A 22,671-nucleotide genomic window follows, 5' to 3' on the forward strand; every position below is an offset into this window, starting at 1 on the left:
CCCTAAGAATTCCTAGGAATTCCTAAGGACCCGGCTGTATGATGTATTGTAGATCATTTCATTTTTGTGTTTGTTATATAATCGCAAACCCATTCAAAGAATATGATATCATTTCAATATAGCACTTTTCTGACATCTCTGACCATGCCGACATTCAATTAAACCAGACGTGTGAATGTCGGACATAGTGCATTTGGATTTTACGACAGGCATGCCTTACCGGGGGATATTCTTTTCCCAACCACGCAGGGAATAATGGGATTTTAGTCGCCTTTTATGACAGGCATGCCTTACGCGGAGATATTCTCTATCCCCCTCCCCGCAGGGGGATGATGAAATCAACAGTCCGTACTTCTTTCGAAATGAAGTTGGTGATACCTTTACTATCAATTGAGAGTGGTATAGATTGGTGATAACCAAATTTTTATGGCCGCTGAGCCAACACTGAGCTACGTGCCACACAGCACGTGCAACAAGCGAATTATGGCAAAAAAAATTTGAAGATTCGATTGTTTCAAGAAATAGTGACATTGGAGGATCTTCATAAAGTTGAAGTTATTTAGCACCCCTTGAATACTTCTTGTGAGGATTTGAAATCACAGGCTTTTAGTAATAAACCAGATTCTCTTCAAGCTTAAGAAGTCAATATTGAACTTGCTTTTCATGATATACGACTTGATATACTTGAAACAGTAATCGAAAATTGTGTTCATCGAATTCGTTCCTGCAAAAGAAGTCGTAGAGGCCATGTGCATGATGTTATTCTCAGAACTTAACTGTATCAATTGTTCTCCACATTAAATAAAAAAAACCTTTGAATTTCCTTAATAATTCGTGTATTTTTTTTACTGATATGGAAAATTCTGTATGTAATCATACCTATTTTTTGCTGTTGTGTGCATCCACTTTAAGATTTCTTTCAATTACATCGTGTTAGTAACCGCAGGTATCTTTGAAGGTTGTCTAACATCTCTCTTTCTTCTGTACTTCCATATCCAGCTATCCACTCCTCCTATCTCCTATCCATACGGGAAAATTGGGACTCTTTATTATTACGTTGTAAAGTTTTTCAGATATTCCAGGTTTATGTGAGTTTCCATCTGTTAAGCTGATGTTACTTGAGTGCTGAGGATCTCACTAAAGATGGCAATACATTTTTTATGTTTTTTTCGATGACGATAAAATAATCTTTGTTCATCAACTTATAGCAAAGACCTCGACAAAAATTATTTTCGGAAGCCTATTTCTTGTACAGTGAAATTATGTATCACGATCTTATCTATTTTCGTTTTTTTGTGTTTTTTTTTTTTTTTGAACTGTCGGTTCGTAGACATATGGAAATGGTATACGGTATAAGATCTCTTATATGAAACTACAAATGTGTGTTAAAAAAGAGAATCTAAATTTGAGATATACGTTTTCTACGTATGTCTACGTTTTTCTCATCATCAATTTTTTCCGCTCTTTCTGAACCATCGGTGTATCGCAGCAGATGTATGGCAATGGAAAAGGAAAAAAGGACACTATATATTATTTTTCGAAAATAAAATCGAAATTCAAGATACCCCGTTACTATGTAAGTGACAAGCTTCTCTTCATCTTTGCTTCGCGCTTCGTAATTTGAAGCAAGTCTTGTGTAGACATTTAAAGATTTGTATCATTTTTGACTTACTATGTGCTTTTTAATGAATTTACAAATCTAAGTGCTGGGACCTAGAAACTATACTACATCGAATGGTTGCAAGAGACTCAAGGTACCCGTTTTAAAATCATTTCAGTATCATTTCAGAGTAATTGAAAAATAATATTAAGTAGAATTTTCATTCCGTATTCGATATTTTGAAATTAAATGTTTTTTTTTCTGGAAAACACTTCACCCTATTTGCGATGTCTGGAAAGCATTCGATTTTCTCACTTGTCAGCTTCCATGTGCGCTGCACATAAGTGTCTGCACACGTTTTCCGTCGTCTACAAACGCTTGAATATCAAAGCTGAAAGCGGATATACACACTTAAATACGCTTCCTTACACATATGCATATACAAACATATATGTTTTTATTATATATATTTTTTTCGTTTGCTGATTTTACGCCATATTATAGCAATACGTGGCTTCGTAGACACGCTGCGTTCTTCTTTTGGCGAATTTTGCCGAATTTTCAGACTTTATTTACAAATGCATTTAATTGGAATTTCGTAAGATTTTCCCGTATCGCTACGCTTCATCGGTTGGCTTCGTCTTATTTACACTGCCATGTGTGTGCGGTTGTGTGTGTGTACGTGTTAATATGCCCCAAATAGCGCAGAGTCTGCATGCTGAGACGATAAATCAGACATTATTCGACGTTCATTTCATTTTCAATAATGCAAAAAATCCAATTGGAATTAATGTGCGAAAATTCGCTGTTGAAAGGAGCGATTTTCTTCAATGGATTTATTAATAATTTTTGGCATGAATGTAAAACGTGTCTCATGGCCAAGAGCAGGGTGGGGTTAGGTGGCTGCACAGTTCTACATTTTTTTTTGTGCTTGCCACATTTTTACATGCACCATAAAGACGAGGCAGCTTAAACGTTTCGCTAAGTTATTCACGTCGATGTGCATAAATTTGAATAGTAGCGAGGCACTAGATCATCTCGCGCGATCGCCTTTGGCACCTCGTGTCATTAACCTTTGGAGAAAGAAGGAGGTAATTGCCTCAAAAGGGTATGTGTGGTATGTGAATTTAATATTCGAAAAAAAAAAGCAAATGAAATAAGTGGCATAAATGAGTGATGTGTCAATAACCCGACATAGCGGAAGTTTCGAAATTGAATTATGCATGTATTTTCGAAAGTAATGCATCAACAGTAAACATCATTCCGCATTTACAAATCTTTGTTGTAAACTACTTAATGTTAAAAGCGTCGAATGATCGGAGCATGCATAATTTATGATGGAAGTGCTATTTCGAATGACAGCAGAAATTTATGTACAGTTCTTTCAAGTCAAAAGTGCACGCAGTCGTAGGTGTAGCACTGCTTGCTGAGTGACATTTACAGACTGGAAAAATACAGCAAATAATTTTATATACAAAATGACTCGCACAGAATTTTGACCCAAAACCCAACGGATGGTTGTCACACGCTTAACACTTTTGTTTACTTTATAACTGAAAAAATTTTTAAAAAAGCTTTCATCGAACTTTTTGTGTGAAAGCTTGAAGCACAGGATCTAATCATTTCTTTATACTTCTTAAGATACCGTTAGCCGAGTAGAAAATTTACTGCACTGAAAGGGCCGACTTTATGCTGATATTATTATTGAATAGAGATCTTGAATTGAAAGTATCCAAAATAAAGCTTGTGCAAGAACTTAAGTCGCTTGACCTTCCCAAGCGTCATCGCTTCGCTTTATGTTCTGTGGAAAAGTTCCAAGAAAATCCAACGTTATGAGCCAAATTTTGTTCAGCGATGAGGCCCATTTCAGGTTCAGTGGGTATGTAAATAATCAAAATTGCCGCATTTCGGTTGAGTAAGAACGTAACCGTCAATGCGACCGTTATCGCACCATGACGATTTGATGCCTGATATTGAAGCTCGTGATCTCGGCGACTTTTGGTTTCAACATGATGCATTTATTGGGAGAACACTTTGGTGATCAGATAATTTCACGTTTTGATGAAGATAACGCCGTCCACTCTTCAAATAACGGCGGGTACTGCGTCGAATTTTCAGAGCTGGAATGTTTTCGTCCATTCGGACGACATGACCTAGCCAGCGTAGCCGCTGTTTTTTAGTCTACTACTATGTCAATATCGTTGTACCATATATCTCATACAGCTCATCGTTCCATCAAATGCGATATTCGCCGTGGCCAACGCGCAAAGGACCATGTCTGAAACCTCGTTTGGTAACGAAGGGCTGGTGTTGCTCAACGTTAGTTTACATAGCCCTATTAGTTTAGCGGGGATACCAAATTCAGACATTACGGCATACAAGCAGCTGCTTTTCGTGCTGTCAAAAGCAGCTTTTCATGGGTCTTTTCCAAGATTTGGCGCATGGTGAATATCTGGTCGGTCGTTGATTTACCAGGTTTAAAGCCACACTGATAAGGTTCAATCAGTTTGTTCTCGGTGAGTTTTAATCTTTCACACAATGTGCTCTATAGGACCTTATACGCGATGTTGAGGAAGCTTATCCCACGGTAGTTGACGCAGATTGTGGAGTCTCCTTTTTTGTGGTTTGGGCAGAGCACATTTAAATGCCGATCGTTGGGAATGCTTTCATCATATTCTACAAAGAAGGTCGGCAATGTAACGTCTGCTTCGTAGTCATCGGTTGGGTAATCGGATTCGCCTTCTCCTGATAATGGTATGCACGTGTATCAAAAATGTATTGAATGCGGTCAACGATTTTCGAACTTCCGAAAGACTTTATACCGCATATATCGGCCAACATGTGAATTATCTCAGTGAAAATAGGAGAGCGGGTTTTACGATACATTGATAACTCTTACAGTCGGTAATTTATCAAAATAAGGGCAACTTAACTTTAGAAAGCATAAGAACAGTTACGAGTAAAATGAAGATAATAATAATTTTATTTTTTTTATTTTTGAGTTCTATGGTTAGATGTATTATACGAGTACATATATTATTCATTGTCAGTTTAAGGTCTTCAAATTATTCATTTTCCGCATTTTTACTGTGTAATAAAAAATTTTTGCACAGAAAAAAAAAATATATTTTGCATTCCTTCGTTCTTTTATTTCCCGCCCTACTGTGCTTTTGTGAGTCTGTAAGAAAATGTCCTTTTCAGCTAGCAACACTAAAATATTTTAAATAAATAATTTTTCATTACCACCTATTCTGATGTTTTTAACATTTACGTATGCAAATATTTACTTGTCATTGAAAATCAACTCTCATAAATCTTCTTATTTCTATTTTATCTTCGCTGTATCGATAAATAATTATTTCTGGCTGCTTGATTATGACGACTACTAATGAAGAAATCAGGAAAATTTCCAGAATCATTTCAAATTGTTTATTTATGATTTAATGTTATACATCTTTTATTTGTTTGCAAAACCGAGAAATAAATAAACTTTGTGAAATTTTATTTACTTTGGTGACACTCTGCGCTTTTTGGCATTTGCTTGGCATTGGAACAATGCCATTCCTATAAAATGGTGTTGGCGAATTGTAAATAAATAGTAGCTATAAATGTGCAAAAAAAGTAAAATGCAACGCGGTTTACATATATCTCACACCTATTTGAGTTGTCGCAGGAAGTCTTTTTAAGAACATTGGTCCGCTTTAACATATTTCAAAATGTGAAAACGGCGAAATTAGGTATGTTAGGTTAAGTCGTATGGCTGAATCTGGCATCAAAAGTGGCGCAGGATTTCAACAGCTGTTAATGCTGGTCTTTTGGGATTCTCAAAATTCATAGATATGGAACACCAAATCAAATTTCTTAAGGCGGCTAATATCAATACCAGTCACTTTGCCTTGTTCGCCGAATGTGTGTCTAATGAGATATTTTATTTATCAATCTGGCAATCAATTGAGATTAAAGTGACTAGATGATTCGAACTCGCTTTCTGCCATACTTCCGACAAGATACAAGTATATTGCCAAACAAGATATATTATGTATGAAGTGATGTTATTCGGTAATTATAATTTCTCCTCCCATGCATTAGAGTTCTTCAATAGGTATTAGTTTAAAAAAATGCAGGCTCAGCCAAGGTATACGTATGACCTATTTTAACCACATTTTAGTCGTAATATTACGCTGAACCCTTCTTAGCACAACAAAATGCGGTTGCTACTGAAGTAATGATCAATTACAATTTCTAAGGTGACTTGATATCTTTTCTGTGTGAAAAAACCTTCTAATTCGTGATCTACAACCTCAACTGGATACACCATGCCATCAACAAACACTCGTCATGATTGAGCTTCGTCGTCAAAAAGTAAACTATTAAGTTTATTGATGCACTATTGCTGAGTTAGTCCTCGTTGAGAGTTGTTAAAAACAATCGTGCGAAAATGTTGGTTATTTAAAACTATATTAAGGCCGGGATGAATATTATAAGTCACTGTAGACAACACAAATAGCGCTCGTATGTCAAAAATTTCAAACTTTGTGGCAAAGTTGTGAGTTCCAGTTTGTACATGACACTACGGTTGCCAAATTCCAAATAAATGACAACCCTCGTACCTGTCAATAGTGTTACTTAAGCATATCCAAACTTTTTGAAATATTATATCAAACTTCATTATACTTGTGTTAATATTCCGAACCCAACTATAATAAAAATCCTACTAAATATTTTTTCCTGCCACATTGTATTCACTAATTTATTTTCGATATAATTTAATTACAGGATTCGGGCACTGGCACACCGGTCACTATGCGAGTGGATCCCAAAGGATACTATTTATATTGGATTGATCAAAATAATGAGATGGATATTTTGGACATAGCGACCATACGCGACACACGAACTGGGGCATATGCCAAAAAACCAAAAGTGAGTAAATTTTATAGAGAAATTTTATTACAAACAATAATTACTTGGCTTTATGTGGATATTATTAATTAAAATATGTGTAGCTTTGCTTTATGGCGCGAACATTTAATTAGCTTTTATGCTATGAGACAATCAATTATCGGCAAGATTGATTGAGACTAAGAGCATCAAATGAAGACAAGCAGAATCATACAGCAGACAAAGGGTGTAACATATTTTGTGGAGCGAAGAGTATACTTTATAAGAAATGTCCACTTATATATGTATGTATTAAATGTAATATAACGACATGTTGTTGGGTATGAGCAGCGAAGAGAAATTAATATACAACAAAAACTTTCGGCATTAAATTAGTTAGTGTAATGATGACCACTAATACCAAGCTAGCTAGAGTATTAAATTTTAATAAACGAATCTTAAAAATAAAATGAGGTGATAATAATGTAATAATCGTTATTAGAGAGACGACTTCACTTTTCATATTTGTAGTGGTCAATTTCATATAGAATCGCCCCATATTAGATTTCATGACTCAAACATTAATACAAGTCGACTATATTGTTTGAGGCTTCGAAATAATCATCAGATAATTACGGCATTTTTACTGTTCTATGGCAGACTGTATCAAGATTATATATTCATATTAAGGGAAAAGGACCTAGATTGGTCAAAAAAGGTCTAATTTTGATCATTCACACTGGGAGTAAAGAGAAACATGTCGTTTTTTCTCTCGATAATTATTGAATATGTATTTGATAAGCTACGAGCTCAGCCGGAAAACGATAAAAAGGGTGAAATGGTCGAACGAGTCATCGAAAATGGGACTCAACGGATGAAACATCTGTGACGTAGCCGTGGCTAACATTGAAAGAGATAATTTTCAAAAAATAAATGCCAAAGAATATCCTTTCGAATGATAATAAACCTGGAAATGGATAACCCTTTATATATGTAATTCTACATCATCTAATAAAGGTACTTAGAAAGCTCCACAAATAATCCCATTTGGACTGTTAGAGACACTTGTCCGTTTTGATGCCCAGAAGTGGCACCTAGACCCAGACACAATTTTATTGAACTGGCCAATATCTACTCCAGCCATTTACCCGGATTTATAAAAAGTATAGCAACCAAGATGCTTGAACCTTGCCGTTGCGAAAGCTGCATTGTGAAAGAGGCTATATCTAGATGTTTCCACCTCTACTATACAACTGTGATAAGTTGCATACTCTAAAATCTTTATCGTCACCGCGTGTGCGCAAATATAAATAGTGTCGAGTTAGGACCTGTGATAGGTGGTCATTTGTAGCATTGCGACCAGAAGGCTTTCGCAACGTGTGCGCGAGACCCAGCGACCTAGAAGTCGAGCTTGATCCTAATTTGGGTGTGGATGTCTTTTCTTGCAAGCTCATTGGCTTTACAATTTCTTCTATGGCCAGACATCCAAGCAAGTTAAATATGAAAGCAGCTTGATGCCATTGCTAGTGAGGTCATATACTTATTGACTAGCTTTGAGCTCTGCTATCGGAGGGAGTGGATGCAGTGCCAGTGGTCAGGCGGTTGAAATAAGAGATGATTGAGAGCTCTCGAAAACCGATTCCCTCTCCAACCATGAAAAAGCTCATGGCGCTTCTTTTCCAGTGACTCCGCTCAGTCTTCGGAAAATATTTTCCGAAAAGTTTAAATTTTAACAAAAATAAGTAAGGAAGTGGTAATATCGGCTCAAACCGAACATTTTATACTTTGCCAATTTGCCAGCATTAAAGCCAGTACATAAAGCTTGTTGGTTATATGGGGTCTAGAGCGAGTTTTCACCCGATTTCTATCATTCTAAGCACAAATATGTGCCGTTATAAAAATAATACGCTCTTTCAATTTTATTAAGATAGCTCAGATATTGACTGATATATGCGGTATAAAGTCGTCGGAAATTCTCATATAAGGTATATGGGGCTAAGGGAAGTATTGACTCTATTCTACCTATTTCTAGCACATAGATATACTACTGTCAGGAAATATCTCTCTGAATTTCAATTATATATCTCACACACTGACCGATATTTTCGCTAGAAACTACTTACACAGCGGTCATATATTTAGTACTTAGGAGATTGAACACTTTTGGCTCGATTTATGCAATCATCCAAATACTAGTCGGCTTTCCTTTCTGTATTTGAAAATAATGTAAAATCACAAAGCTGTTGAATACCATTCGGCTATTACCGTTAATACTATCATAAGCTTAACAAATAGTACAGAAAGTGTGATTTCTATGTCTGTATATATATGTATATAAATATGTATTTACGTACTATATGCATCGATGCAGTATATTAGCAGACTTTCGATGCCCGATTGGCGGCAGCAATTTAACTATAAATAAATCATTAGTAAACAAAATTCGCTTTTAATTTGGTCGAACACTTCTGGTGTTGCGCTAGCACAACTCTATTTGCACATAAACCAATATACACAAACATTAACCTGTTCGCGTACCGAACACTACCACCCACACCCCTTCGCACAACCACACACACCCACACAGCGCTGCGTGGCAAATAAATAGCGAAGCAATTTCGAAAACATATTCGAATTCCATGAACTAAAATTCATTAAAATTGTATTTGCTTTTAACAACCAGAGAGACACAGAGAGGAAAACAAAATTGGGACAGCACACTGTAAATAAGTAGTGATTAATTACATTATGTCATTAGACGACTTGAGTATAAATAAAAGCTGAGCCAGTGTGCGGCAGACCAGAATAACGGTGTGTATTTGTGTTGGCCGTTGTAGGCATAAATAGCGCATTTCGCTTGTAATTTTGGTCATAAAAATAATATCTCAATTTGCCATAGGCCATGGCTGTAGCAGCAACAATGAAACATCTGCCGTTAACTGCAGCCGCCTCACTTTAATGTAAACATTTTAATATATCAAGTATATATTGTATATCCTTGATTTATGCGACAGCACACAAAGCTAAAATTAATTTGTATTCTCTATGTGTATTATGGACTGGCTGCTCGCGCTTTATATTTTGGTCATTATGTATGAGTTATGTTCCTAGCGATACTATGTGTATTAGAGCTGGTCGATTTACAGGGAGCCAAAAAGTGAAAATGTCACGTGTATGGGAAATGTTCTAACTATAGGTCTATTGTACTCTCTCTTCTATCACATTTGGTCACAAATGTTCAGCACTCTGAACAATATCAGCGCCTTGCTGGGCGCTATGGAGGTGATGTAGTCCCTGTCTATGTAGATGGATCCTAGGGCCTTGAGCCAGCTTCTCTAAATTGCTGGGCAATCTAAAATCAGGTGTTCTGGATTTTCTGGTTTCATGTCGCAAAACCAGCAGTTTGGACAAGAGGCTATGCTCATATTGGACCAATGTTTCTTGAGCCTGCAGTGTCCACTTTAGAGCGCGACAAGGAGACGAAATTTTTTTCAAGGTAGGTTAATCATATCTCTAAACCTTGTTAGGTTGTAACCTCCCAAAAGCAACTGGGTGCTTCTTTATGGGTCTAGCCCCATCATCCTGGAAGCCAACGCAAAGCAGTCTAGTTTGTCGGACTGGCTTCTCGCGGTTACCCCTTTATCCCCCGGCATCCAGATCAGGGGTACATAGTTGAAGATTAATATCTGTACAATGATTTATACCAAAAATGTCTTTCCCTAAGGTGATCAGGTGCTGTGCGCATCATGGTAGGCATCTTTGTCTTTTTGATCACTAAATGGAGCGGTGTGAGCTCCAGCATGACTTCAAATGTTGCAGTTGGGCAAGCTTCGAAGAAAAATACGCACGATTTTTATGTGTTTCCTGTACTGAGTCGGTTGCCAGACGAATGAACTATTTCGTTTCCCTAATTACTTAGTGGCCTGGAACCTATATGGAGTCACTTTTCGGCAGCTACTACATCTGCTGCCTTAAGTAACGTGTGGTTCTAAATATTGGGGAATATATAAGGTCCATAGAGAAATTAGGAAACTAACCTGAAAATAATATAAAAACAAATTTAGTACCTGGAAATGTAAGGATATCCTAGAAATAATGTCACTTGTCTACGCTCTAAAACTACTGAATTATTATATGACATCTAGTAAGTTTGCCGGTCGAGATATTGAAATCACATATGCTTTCCTTATAATTCGTTTAAGGAAGAGCGAGTCCTTCAGCAAGCCCTCACTGTTCTCAACGTGGTTTCCAAATTGTATATTGTTGTATTATCTTAAGAGCTTCATATGTTGTCTTAAGAGAACCAAGAATGAACGAAACAGAGACTATGACAATTACGTCAAGCAAAACAAATTGGTTCGTGACGACTTAAGCATAAGTGCGGACAGACGGCGATTCTAGTGTTTACTACCTATTTTTGGGTTACATATGAATTTGTCATGCCAAAGCAGCAAGAAATCGAATTAAAATATTTTTACTCCTTCATAGTACAAGAACTAGTCTGCTTGATCGGTAAACCAGCAATTGTTAAACTTTACTCTCTTATGGAAGATTATCGGCTGCTGCTCCATTTCATAACCATTCGATTGAAAAGAGATGATTCTCTTTATTCTTTCATCAGCATCTGCTGAATCTGAAAAAAGTTATGTTTTTTGATCCCCGGTTTGCAATAAATTTGAGGCATTAAATTTGAGGTATTTGAGTTCCGGTGCTCCTCAACCGCTCAACTTCCGCTAGACTAAGCTTACAATGTCTTGGCTATCATTATATCGGTGAACTAGCTGAATTGGTTTGGAACTGGTGTTAGCCGTACCACCTCCTTTTTCATAGTTTCAATTTCCACTAGTAATTTTTTTAAGGCTATAGTTTCATCGGTTTTGTTCCATTTACGGAGTACAGTTTAAGAGTTCTAAAATTTACATTACTTTATTTAATATGTTGCGTCGCCAACAGTTCCCCCATTTGCATATTTTATTACAAGTATTGTGACAAAATGCACATAGAATAACTACAAGGCACCCATTATAAAATTAACCATTGTGAGGCTAATATAAAGACACACTGACTACCATGACTGCCTAACAGGTTTCTAAACATCTCGAGGTGGCATATACTATGTACTCTTTTTACAAATTGCAAGGGTGGGTCTAATAAAATGCAACTAAAGTTAACGTTTGATCAATAGATTTCATAAGCGGAAAGTAGGCACTTACTTTTGAATGGAAACCTCCTTGAAGAAGTAGTATTTACTTGTAAGAAGAATATGCTAAAGTTGTAAAAAAAATAGTGTGGAGAGAGTAATTTATATAATTAAGGAAATAAAACACCAAATACTAAACTGAAAGACTTAATTTACCAGGTCGTTGAACTTTTACATGGCTGTCGCTGTCACTGTTCACAAGTCTTTGGCGGAGGTAAGAGTAGCATCGTTTCACTGAAGGTTCTGGGTGCTTTTGCCGATAACTAGTACTCAACCATTGTAGTCGACTGTCATTGCAAAATACTGTATATAAGAGTCTAAGTGTGTTCTCCTATGCAATGTTGAAGTATCAGTAAGCTCGGAAAATAATTATGTTTTGATGCCAAAACACTTGAGCATGGACTAAAACGTCTCTTACCAACTGATAGTCTTGAGCTGATCACAGAACTGTCAAGAAATTTATTTATATACAAGATAGGTCTCCAGGATTAATTCAATAACACTGTGCACTTTTTTTTTAAGAAAACTGTAATTTTTTTATGAAAATTTAGCAAGCGGAAGCGAAAGCCAAAATTATTATACAACTTTTTAGCTTTCCAAGGATTTTCAAAATTTCCATTTTTGGCTATAAGTTAGCGGATGCCTTTAATACAGTTAAAATTTATTTTTTTCTAATTTTTTTTAAATAAGAGCAAGAATAATATTATAAAATAAAAAAAAATTAAAACTAAAAAAAAAATTGATTGATTTTTTCAAATATTAAAATTAAAATTAAGAGCAAAAACGGTTATAAAAAATAAAATGAAGAAAAAATTAAAAAAAAAAATAAAACAAAATAATTCTTTAAGGGGACCACTAATTAATTTTTTAAATAAAAATTAGGAGAAAAAGTAATATACAAAAAATATAAAAAAAAATTTGAAAAATGTTAATTTCTTAGGGACACCCCTAATTAATTTTATCTAATTTTTAATTTAAAAATAAGAGTAAATGTAATATTATAAAACGAAAAAAAATTTAAAAAAATGGTTTTTGAAGGACATCTAATTGATTTTTTCTTATTTTTGAATTAAAATGAAGAGAAAAGTAATACGATAAAATAAAAAAAAATTATATAAAAAAATTACAAAACGAAATAACTTTTAATGGATACCCCTAATTAGTTTTTTCAACTTTTTAATTTAAAATTAAGAGCAAAAGTAATATTATTAAACGAAAAAAAAAAAATAAATTAATATAAAAATTTAAAAACCTTAAAAAAAATTCTAAGGACACCCCTGATTATTTTTTATTTTTTACTTTTTTCATTAAAATTCAGAGAAATGAAAAAAGAAATAAAAAAAAAATAAATATAAAATTTAAAAAAACTTAGAAAAAAATTTTAAGGACACCCCTAATTTGTTCTTGTGCGCACTGCATATATGATTGTGTGTTATGTAAAATGTATGAGCTTTCACAATCACGCCATTTCGCAGTTGCAGCACTGTCGTCGTCACGCGTGCCACTAGCATTTAGCCATGAATAGTATGCGCTTTTCATACATGCACACGCGTGCAGATATGAGCGTATGACCCTCTAGTTGTAAGTGCAGATAATGCATATAAATAAGTAGCACAAAAGAGCGTATGTGATTTTCAATGTTGCTTTTGTACGCATTGTTGTGGCAGCTACTGTTGCGTGGTGGCTCGTTACTCGCCTCGGTTGTCACATATGTATGTGTGTGTATTCACTTATAAGTAAGTATGTAAATATTTGCAAGCATGTGCAATTTCGCTCATATTTTGTGTCTTAACTAAAGGATATATTCTGTATTTTCTACTGTAAACAAGAATGGAAGCATTTTTTAATTAAATTTTTAAATATTTTTTGTGGATTTTTTACTAAAAAATTATTTTGAAAAAATCAAAAAAGTAATAATTAAAATTAGCTTTTAATAAAATTACTTTTTAATTATTAGTGACTTTTGCAAGCCAGGTCAACACTGTTGCGACTGACCGATAACTTGTAGCATTGCTGCAAATAAACCCTTGCTTCGAGGGTGCAAGCTGCTTAGGATGCAAGAGCTGTCTGACTCTTGCAGCTACTATATGGTATTTATATCTGCATACATATATATGTATGTGTGTCTCGTTGGCACTCACTCAAAAGCGCTTTCTTTGTTAGTTGCCAGCGCTGAATAATTAACCTTATCTGGGGCATCATCTGTTGCTGCAGGGATCTGCTACCGTAGCTGCCAGCTGCATGTCAGTGGCGCACTCCACATTTTACTACAATCATACCAGTATATATGTATGTATGCGCTAAGGCCATTTGTGTGTGTATATTTATATAAAATACATACTTTACGGTCTTAAGATGCCACCTACTAAGCATTTCAACGGCAACGCTGCCTCGAGGAGCCAAAGCAAAAAGCGCATTCCGTTGCTGCTTGCATGACTTTACATGCTGTTGTTGTTGTTGCTGCTTCTACGTTGCTTCGCTTGGCAACATTATTTGCAATTTAGCTAGTTTTGCAGTTAACTAAATGAGATAAATTCTCAGCAGAAAGTTGATGCGTAAAAGAATATTTACGGCGAAAGAAAATATTTATATGTTTGTATTAAATATGTATGAAATTGCATAGTTGTTGTTGTTTATAAAGGCAGGTATCATTTACGGAGTGTTTTTTCCTAAAATGCTGTGGGCGTGCAACTCATATATAAAATAGTTTAGCGTGGGTTGTATACAAAGCGTTGCAATATGTTTATCATACGCCCTGTTGCACCTGTGAACAAATATCTTTGAGTGACAGATACTCTATAAATAATGCTATTATAAAGTAAGGGGGTGAAATAATTAATATAACTGTATGCATAGGAAAGTATTGAAGTGGTTTAAAGTGCTTCAAAATCAGTTAAATTTCTAAAGATGCCAGATGTAATGTGGTGCAAGTAGATTTCTCGTGAGAGCATTTTGGAGCTCTGGTTTCGGTTTTTCTCCTTTCTTCAGTTCTAGGAGCAGGGCGCCTGATTTTGTTTTCCGTATTGCTCGGACTTCCACTTTATCTTGATCTGTCATGACGTGTTGCCGTATGTTTTGGAGCACCTCCGCGTAGCTCCGGCCTTCTGCCGGTTTGATTATCACTGCTTCTGGTCGAACTCTTGTTCTGGGTGCCCGTTTCTGCTTCTGGAGCTTGTCCTCTTTTTGTCCTTGAATTTGCTCTTCACTTTGATGTCGTTTTGGCTGTTGTTTCCTTTTAAAACATTAATATAATAAACTAAGAAGTAGAATGTTGGAAGAGTGATGCTTTTTCTTAATGCCAGTACCAATATTGGTCCGTATCAGTCCTTGAGGTTCTAAGACAGAAGATGGATATCGATAAATATTTAAAAACATTGTGTACTGTCCAGAGAGAGAGAGAGATATGAAGAAATGGTTGTAAATTCCACGGCAGTACCGTCCAAATAAACCGAACGGGTCTGGGGCTTTAGACGGTGAAGGGCTCTCAACTCGGCAGTATATCACAAAACTATTGGGAAAAAGTCCCTTGTAAGTAAAACAACAACAAATAATAATAAATGCCGTACAAGTCCTTGAGGTTCTAAGAGAGAATGGCTTTCCTGAAATATTTAAAAACAGTCATTAAATATGGTGTACTGTCCAGAGGGAGAGAGAGAGAGAGTACAGTAAGTAATGTCAAACGGGTTGCAGAGCTTTAGACGGTCAAGGGTTGGGTTGTCAACTCGGCAGTATAACCTCATACAACAACCATAATAGATTGTTTATATACCTTATAATACAGGTAGTATACCCCGGATAAAAAAAATTTAAAAGACAAAGGAATTTAGAAAATCGCTGGATCTCTACATAATATTCCGGAGGAGATGTATGTAAGAACCAATTAAGTCTTTTATACACAAACACAGTTCATTATAACCTTAATGTTCAGCAATTTTCTTTAAGTAATATACATACATATTCTATATTCAATATGTCTTAATAAATTTGGATTCTGTTGTTATTAAAAATGTCACTGAAGTGGAAATGACACGAAAAACTGATAAATATGGTAGATGTCTTCATATACAAACAGAGTATCGATAAAAGATAGCAAGCGTGTCTGCAAATGCGTAAAAACAAATATCATTCTCTGGCCGGAAACGGAAACATGCAAATTCAAAACAGTGCGCCATGACGAAAGTGATGCGTAAAAACTGTATGAGCACAGAAATGGCACAGCATCGAAAATTAATGAACTGTGAAAGTTTTCTGAGTGCTGTTGTTTCGCTGCAACAAAATGTGGGACATAATAACAGAAAACATTTTTTGTTGCTATTGTTGTACTTTTGTGACAGTACATATCTGATAGTTATTATCTTTGCACAAGTTGGCTTTGTGTTCTGCAAAGGGGCCATCTCTTTTGCTGTGCTTTCTTGACTTTATGTTCTTATTGTGCTTCAAACCGAATTGCGCAAGTAAAGCAAATGAAATCGGTGTCTCTTTAATTAAGCACGCATAAATAAGTTATTGATTACGGTGTATTTAATATATGGAAGTTTGGATGAAATATTTGCGTGTTGGGATTCAGTGCAAATAAAACTATTCGAGGCAAACGCGCGGCGTTTTCAACATATAATGGAAATTTCATATATAGACCTCCTGATCCTTAGTAATGCCAGAAGGAGGTGAATTTGAGTTGGCAGTCATTTCGAGACCGCGTAAGTAAGAAGCAAGCGATTTTTCCTACGAGTCTCTTGCGCATGATCTCGAACATCCTGTATGTATTTAAAGCGTTCTGTTTCGCTCTGATCCCACGTGTCAGCCCTTTTGTAAATTTCGTTCTTTTTTCTGTACGGACGGCATTTTTGGCAATCTCATCAGCTACTTCTTTTCCGGAAACTCCTTTGTGGTCTGTAACTCAGTAATATGCGGCAGCCGCTACATCATCGCTTCCCTGCTTCTAAGAACATGCTCTGAAGTGATGCGATGCGAGATTATTGCCTTAATTGCTGTCTGGCTATCAGCGTATATATTTATCCTTTTTAAGTTATTTCTTGCGTTGTTAGCTATCTCGGCGATTTTCCGTACCGAAAATACTTCCATCTGGAGGTATACTGTAATAATCCGAAAGCCTCAAGAGTTGCCGTAGGTCCATCCCGAGCTATACATTCCGGCTCCCCATCTATGTAGATGTTGTAAGTTCCGCTGGTGCGTAGCAGGTTTTAACGCCAACCATCCTCCTTTAGTGTGACTTGACTTCTGTTCCGAAGAAAGCGTATGAGCGTATGTTTATAATTTGGCCATCAGATCCCTGCTTATTGAGCTTTGTCCGAAGGTCTTTGTAGTGAACCAATCTTGCAGCTGATTTTGCTGCAGAGTATTTTTTATTACCGCCGTTTATTATCCGTTCCATCGGTTCCCTGTATGAAAGTCTTGTTCATAGTGATCCACCAGACGAGAGCACCATAACGTAAGATTGGCTTGAATTCGCTGTGCAAACCCAATACATGAGACAATGTGATAGGCCCGAAGTGGACCCTAGCACTTTTCACTCCCTCCTCCACATTGAAGTTCCACATCAGCTTGCTGTCCAAAAAGTTCCAGTTAGTTGGCATGCTCTTTAATTGTCAATTCAACTCCGTTGTGTCTCGGGACGGTATTTTGTACTTCTTATTAGCATCAGTATTTACTTATGTATATCTCTAGATTGGCCGATAGTACCCATCGGTGTATGACCCCTAGAGCTCTCTCCATCACGTTACTAATTGTACCTAGGAGTTTCTCCGTCAGAAGTATAGCAATGTCGTTGCATATTTTTCAAATAGCAGTTAAGTGGTAATTCTTCTTCTTCTTCTTCTTTACTGGCGTAGACACCGCTTACGCGATTATAGCCCCGAGTTCAACAACAGCGCGCCACGTCCCCGTGTCGTTCTCTTCGCTACGTGACGCCAATTGGATATTCCCCAAGCGAAGCCAGGTCCTTCTCCACTGGGTCCTTCCATACGGAGTGGAGGTCCTTCCTCTTCCTCTGCTGTCCCGCGGCGGGTAATGCGTCGAATACTTTCAGAGCTGGAGTGTTTTGTTTCATCCATCGGGACAAAACATGACCTATGGCAAGCGTAGCCGCTGTCTTTTAATTCGCTGAACTATGTCAATGTCCCGTCGTATATGTCGATACAGCTCATTGTTCCATCGAATGCGATATTCGCCGTGGCCAATGTGCAAAGGACCATAAATCCTTCGCAAAACCTTTCTCTCGAAAACTCGTAACGTCAACTCATCAATTGTTGTCATCGTCCAAGCCTCTGCACATGTAGCATGACGGGAATTATGAGCGACTTATAGAGTTTGGCTTTTTGTTTGCCGAGTGAGGACTTTACTTTTCAATTGCCCTACTCAGTCCGAAGTAGCAACCTGTTGGCAAGAGTAATCCTGCGTTGGATTTCTAGGTTGACGTTGTTGTTGGTGTTAATGCTGGTTCCTAAATAAACGAAATTATGTACAACTTCAAAGTTATGACTGCCAACAGTGCCATGGAAGCCCAGTCGCGAGTGCGACGACTGTTTGTTTGATAACAGGGGATCCTTCGTCTTGTCCTCGTTCACTGTCATACTCCATTTGCGTTGCTTCCCTTGTTCAGTCTGGAGAAAGCAGGAAAAACTAACGGCGCGGGTGTTGTGGCCGATGATATCAATATCATCAGCATATGCCAGCAGCTGTACACTCTTATAAAAAAAGATTGTACCTGCTCGATTAAGTTCTGCAGGCTCGAATAATTTTCTCCAGCAGCAGATTGAAGAAGTCCACACGATAGGGAGTCTCCTTGTCTGAAAACCTCGTTTGGTATCGAACGGCTCGGAGAGGTCCTTTCCCGATCCTGACGGAGCTTTTGGTGCATGCTCAACGTCAGTTTACAACACCGTATTAGTTTTGCGGGGATACCAAATTCAGACATCGCGGCATAGAGGCAGCTCCTTTTCGTGCTGTTCGAAAGCAGCTTTGAAATCGACGAATAGGTGGTGCGTGTCGATTCTCCTTTCACCACGGGTCTTTTCCAAGATTAGCGCATGGTGAATATCTTGTCGGTTGTTGATTTGCCAGTTCTAAAGCAACACGGATAAGCCCCAATCAGTTTGTTGACGGTGGGCTTTAATCTTTCACACATATACTAACTCGGTAATTACATTTCAAAAATTACGCAAATTATGGCTTCTCTATGTTAAAATATTATAAGGTAAAATTTTTTGGAATAAGGTTTTTCCGTAAGATGGCAACCCACATTCTAAAAATTACTCATTTTGTTTAGACCAAAATATTTTTCAAACTTACTTTGAATTAGAGCACTGAACACATGAAATTTTATTTTGACAGGTGGCAACTCTGTTTCAAAAAAATTCGGAATTCATAAATTTATTTCCAGACTATTCATTTTTTTTTTTGTGAGATTTTATAAAACAAAATTAGACCTTATTTATAAAATATTTAGTTTCACTTTTTTAAAAAGTGGCAACTCTGTTCAAAATTTTTTCGAAATAAAAATAAATATAGTGTAAATGAAATCGGTATGTGTTCTTACCTTACCTGAATTGAATATTTTTGTGAGATTTTATAAAACAATATCAGACCTTATGGTAAAAATATTTTTTTAAATTTTTTGAGAAGTGGCAACACCGGAACATTTTTCCAAACTGCTACTGAATTAGAGTTCTGAGCCTGACCAATCCAAAATTTGAAATTGCGAAAATAATTGAATTTTATTTTTACAGGTGGCAACACTGTTTAAAAAATTTTTCAAAATTCATGAAATGTTTGCCAGAAACTTTTTTGTGTGATTTTATAAAACAAAATGAGATCTTATTTATAAAATTTTTAGTCTAAATTTTTTTGAAAAATGGCAACTCTGTTAACAATCTTTTAAATATATATACTAGTGGAAATGAAAAATAAATGAAAAACAATATAGTATCAAATTTGTAAGCGTCCTCACTTCACTTAATAACTAATTATGTGCAATTCTAGCTTTTTTACATAGAAATTGCAATGAAGCATTTAGAATATACGAAATGGTGTATGTTATTGCTGATAAGCATATTACTGTGCATAGCTCGAACTGCCACACCATAACCTGCCAGAAAGCTATAAATAAAGCCACACTGCGCCAGTGCAATTTTGCAAAAGTAAGCAATTTTAAGGTCATGTTCAATAAAATTGCATAACCATTACTGAGGCACACAAGGACAAAGCACGCATATGCTCATGGACATGGGCAAGTGCAGAGGACTTAATTATATGCGTGCTTTGTTTTGTCTTCTCAAATATTAAAATTGGCTACCTATTCGAAGGAAGGCTATTATTAATTGAAATTTCTAGAAGTTTATTTTTACAAGAACACATACACCTAGATAATATATAATGAAATGTGATGAAAGAAATTTTGAGCATGGAGAGGTGAAACAGGAAAGTCACCAGCATTTTTTTGTTATAAAATTCCACTGAATTTCCTCCTTTAATATGCAACTTTCATGGTTTTTATTTTCTTCATGAAAAAGGTTGTAGGCATATTATGTACACATCTACACACAAGTACATCTATACGAAAACTTTTTTTTTCATACATAATGACGAGGTCTTCACATAATTAAATTGCATTTAAGTTTGCTGATGTGCCTGTTTAAATGAAGTTTAATGTGTGAGCCAATATGACTTTTTCCGCTGACCAGATATAACCAATATATAACCAGTTTATAAACAAAACTAAAATTTTGTTTCAACATGAGTGTATGATAACCTATATTAACCATTTTGATAACCGCAAGTCAAAATTTTGTTTCAACTTGATTGTATGATAACCTATCTATATAACCCAGTTTATTTTATAACCAAAACTCAAATTCGTTTCAATGTGAGTGATTTCTATTCTATCGTTTTTCCTTCGCCTGTAAACTTATGAAAAGTGGTGTTACGCTGTTTTGCATTTTAGGTGTACATGTCTTTCTATTCTAGACAATTTAGAGTATGAAAACTCGAGAGTAAAACTCAATCTTTTTTTTGGAAAGAAAATACTGAACTTTCAGCTTAAATTATATACACATTTTGTAACTATACCAAAATCTATGCCAACAATAACCCGTTCCACTTCGCTGCAATATAAGTATGTATCTAAAGTGCATGTGAAAGCACGAAAGGTGTTCTTAGAAACGTAATTGACCAACGCTTTTACAGCTAGGGCAAGCTATTTATAGTAGATAATCTATGTATGTGCCACACGACAGCCATTAATTTATGTGCGTTTTCGAAAGTACGAGTATTTAAGGTGTGCTATACACGCCCAGTTTCAGTACATAAATGCTAGGGTGTCCGTTATTTCCTAAATTTATTATTATTTTACTCACTTCCGCTGAATTTTCAGTTTTGGTCCTTAGTATAAAGATCAAGCGTAAAAAAATCTCTTTATTTTCAATTTCAGCCGTTCCTAAAACATATTTATTTTCCCTTATATGTGGATAACATTGGATTCTTTAATATTTAGCATTACGCAAGTAAATTTATAGCTTTGAAAAATTTATATTCTCATACAAGAATGTCTGTAATAATTTTTTTCTTAGAAGCTTTCCTTTAAAAGTTATACGCAGTTAAAGTTATACATTAATTGACCTGACTCACTCATACGAGTTATTCATGCATTCATGTTGCTCATACGGCGTGGTGTACTATACGAATACAGTACATATGGTGCAAAATCTACATCGTTCTTTATTTGAAACGTTAAGATTGGTCATTGACATTACTTTTTTGAAGAATAATTTCATTTAATGTTTGACCGCGGCTGCGTCTTACGTGGTCCATTTCGGCAAAGTCGCAATTTTGGGGCAACTTTTTCGGGCATTTCGGCCGGAATTAGCCCGAATCTTCTTCGCGAAATGTTTGTCTTCCAAAGCTGGAATAGTTGCTGGCTTATTTCTGTAGACTTACAGACTTGACGTAGCCCCACAAAAAATAGTCTAAAGGCCGTTAATCCGCATGATCCTTGGGTGGCCAACTTACGGTCCAATGATTCCTGGAGATGGAATTGTTGTCCGGAGTTTTCCCTCAAAATGGCCAATAGAATCGCTGAGCTGTGGTGGCATGTAGCGCCATCTGTTGAAACCACATGTCCCCAATGTTCAGCTTTTCTTCCCATTTTTTTGGCAACAAAAATTTGTTAGCATCGACACGATAGCGCGGATCGCCATTCACCGCTAACGTTGCGTTCCAACAGCAATCTTCTGAACAAAATACGGTCTGCAATGATTCCACCAGCGTACAAAACCAACACCTAAACAGTGCTATTTTTATCGGGATGCATGGGCAATTCCTCGAACGGCTTCTGGTTGCTCTTCACCCCCAAATGCGGCAATTTTGCTTATTTACGTAGCCCATTCAACCAGAAATGAGCCTCATCGCTGAACAAAATTTTGTCGATTGAAAAAAGGCGGATTTTCCGCCAACTTTTCTAGGGCCCATTTCACTGAAAATTCGACGTTGTGCTCGTTAGTAAGTCCACATCATGATGATTATGTCAAAGCATACTGAGTATCTTTCTCTTTGACACCATGTCTGAAATCCCACGTGATCTGTCCAATTACTAATGCATTAAAAATCCTAACCTCAAAAAAATCACCCGTTAGTAACATTAATTGAGCCTTACTCACTCGAGTTATTCCATATGCATTTCTGTGTGGTTGCTCATACGACATGGTCAGTACTATATCGATCACTTTGTAGACACATATTGTGCATAAACTTATAGCGGTACTAACTTTTATAAACGCAATCGCCTTTATGTCTGTGAGAAAAAAGTATTAAATTCAACTTATTATTATTAATCCTTGTTAAGATTACTTAATTATTATTAATTATTAAATTAAATTATTATTAATTATTCTAATTTTAAATTATGCTTTTTCAATTATTAAATTTTTTTTCTGGCGAAACATTTTGTATTAGTATTTTACTTTTTTTTTTAAATTTG

General features: G+C 36.1%; 3 protein-coding genes across 9 annotated transcripts in view; 2 read left to right on the top strand and 1 right to left on the bottom strand.

Moving 5' to 3' along the window:
• Nucleotides 1–22,671, bottom strand: part of LOC115065854 (techylectin-5A) — a 304,739-nt gene that overhangs the window by 213,643 nt on the left and 68,425 nt on the right. The window lies entirely within an intron of this gene.
• Nucleotides 1–22,671, top strand: part of LOC125775766 (techylectin-5A-like) — a 337,356-nt gene that overhangs the window by 85,269 nt on the left and 229,416 nt on the right. The gene's annotated exons all lie outside the window — the stretch shown is intronic.
• Nucleotides 1–22,671, top strand: part of LOC105232848 (1-phosphatidylinositol 4,5-bisphosphate phosphodiesterase classes I and II) — a 222,669-nt gene that overhangs the window by 75,674 nt on the left and 124,324 nt on the right. For all 5 annotated transcript variants that reach the window (XM_049446348.1, XM_049446345.1, XM_049446349.1 and 2 more), the window contains exon 3: nucleotides 6,377–6,523. In XM_049446348.1, coding sequence (XP_049302305.1) covers nucleotides 6,377–6,523 — 147 coding nt within the window. The remainder of the gene's footprint in view (nucleotides 1–6,376; nucleotides 6,524–22,671) is intronic.

This window comes from Bactrocera dorsalis, chromosome 1 (genome assembly GCF_023373825.1).
Source record: "Bactrocera dorsalis isolate Fly_Bdor chromosome 1, ASM2337382v1, whole genome shotgun sequence".
NCBI classification, from domain to species: domain Eukaryota; kingdom Metazoa; phylum Arthropoda; class Insecta; order Diptera; family Tephritidae; genus Bactrocera; species Bactrocera dorsalis.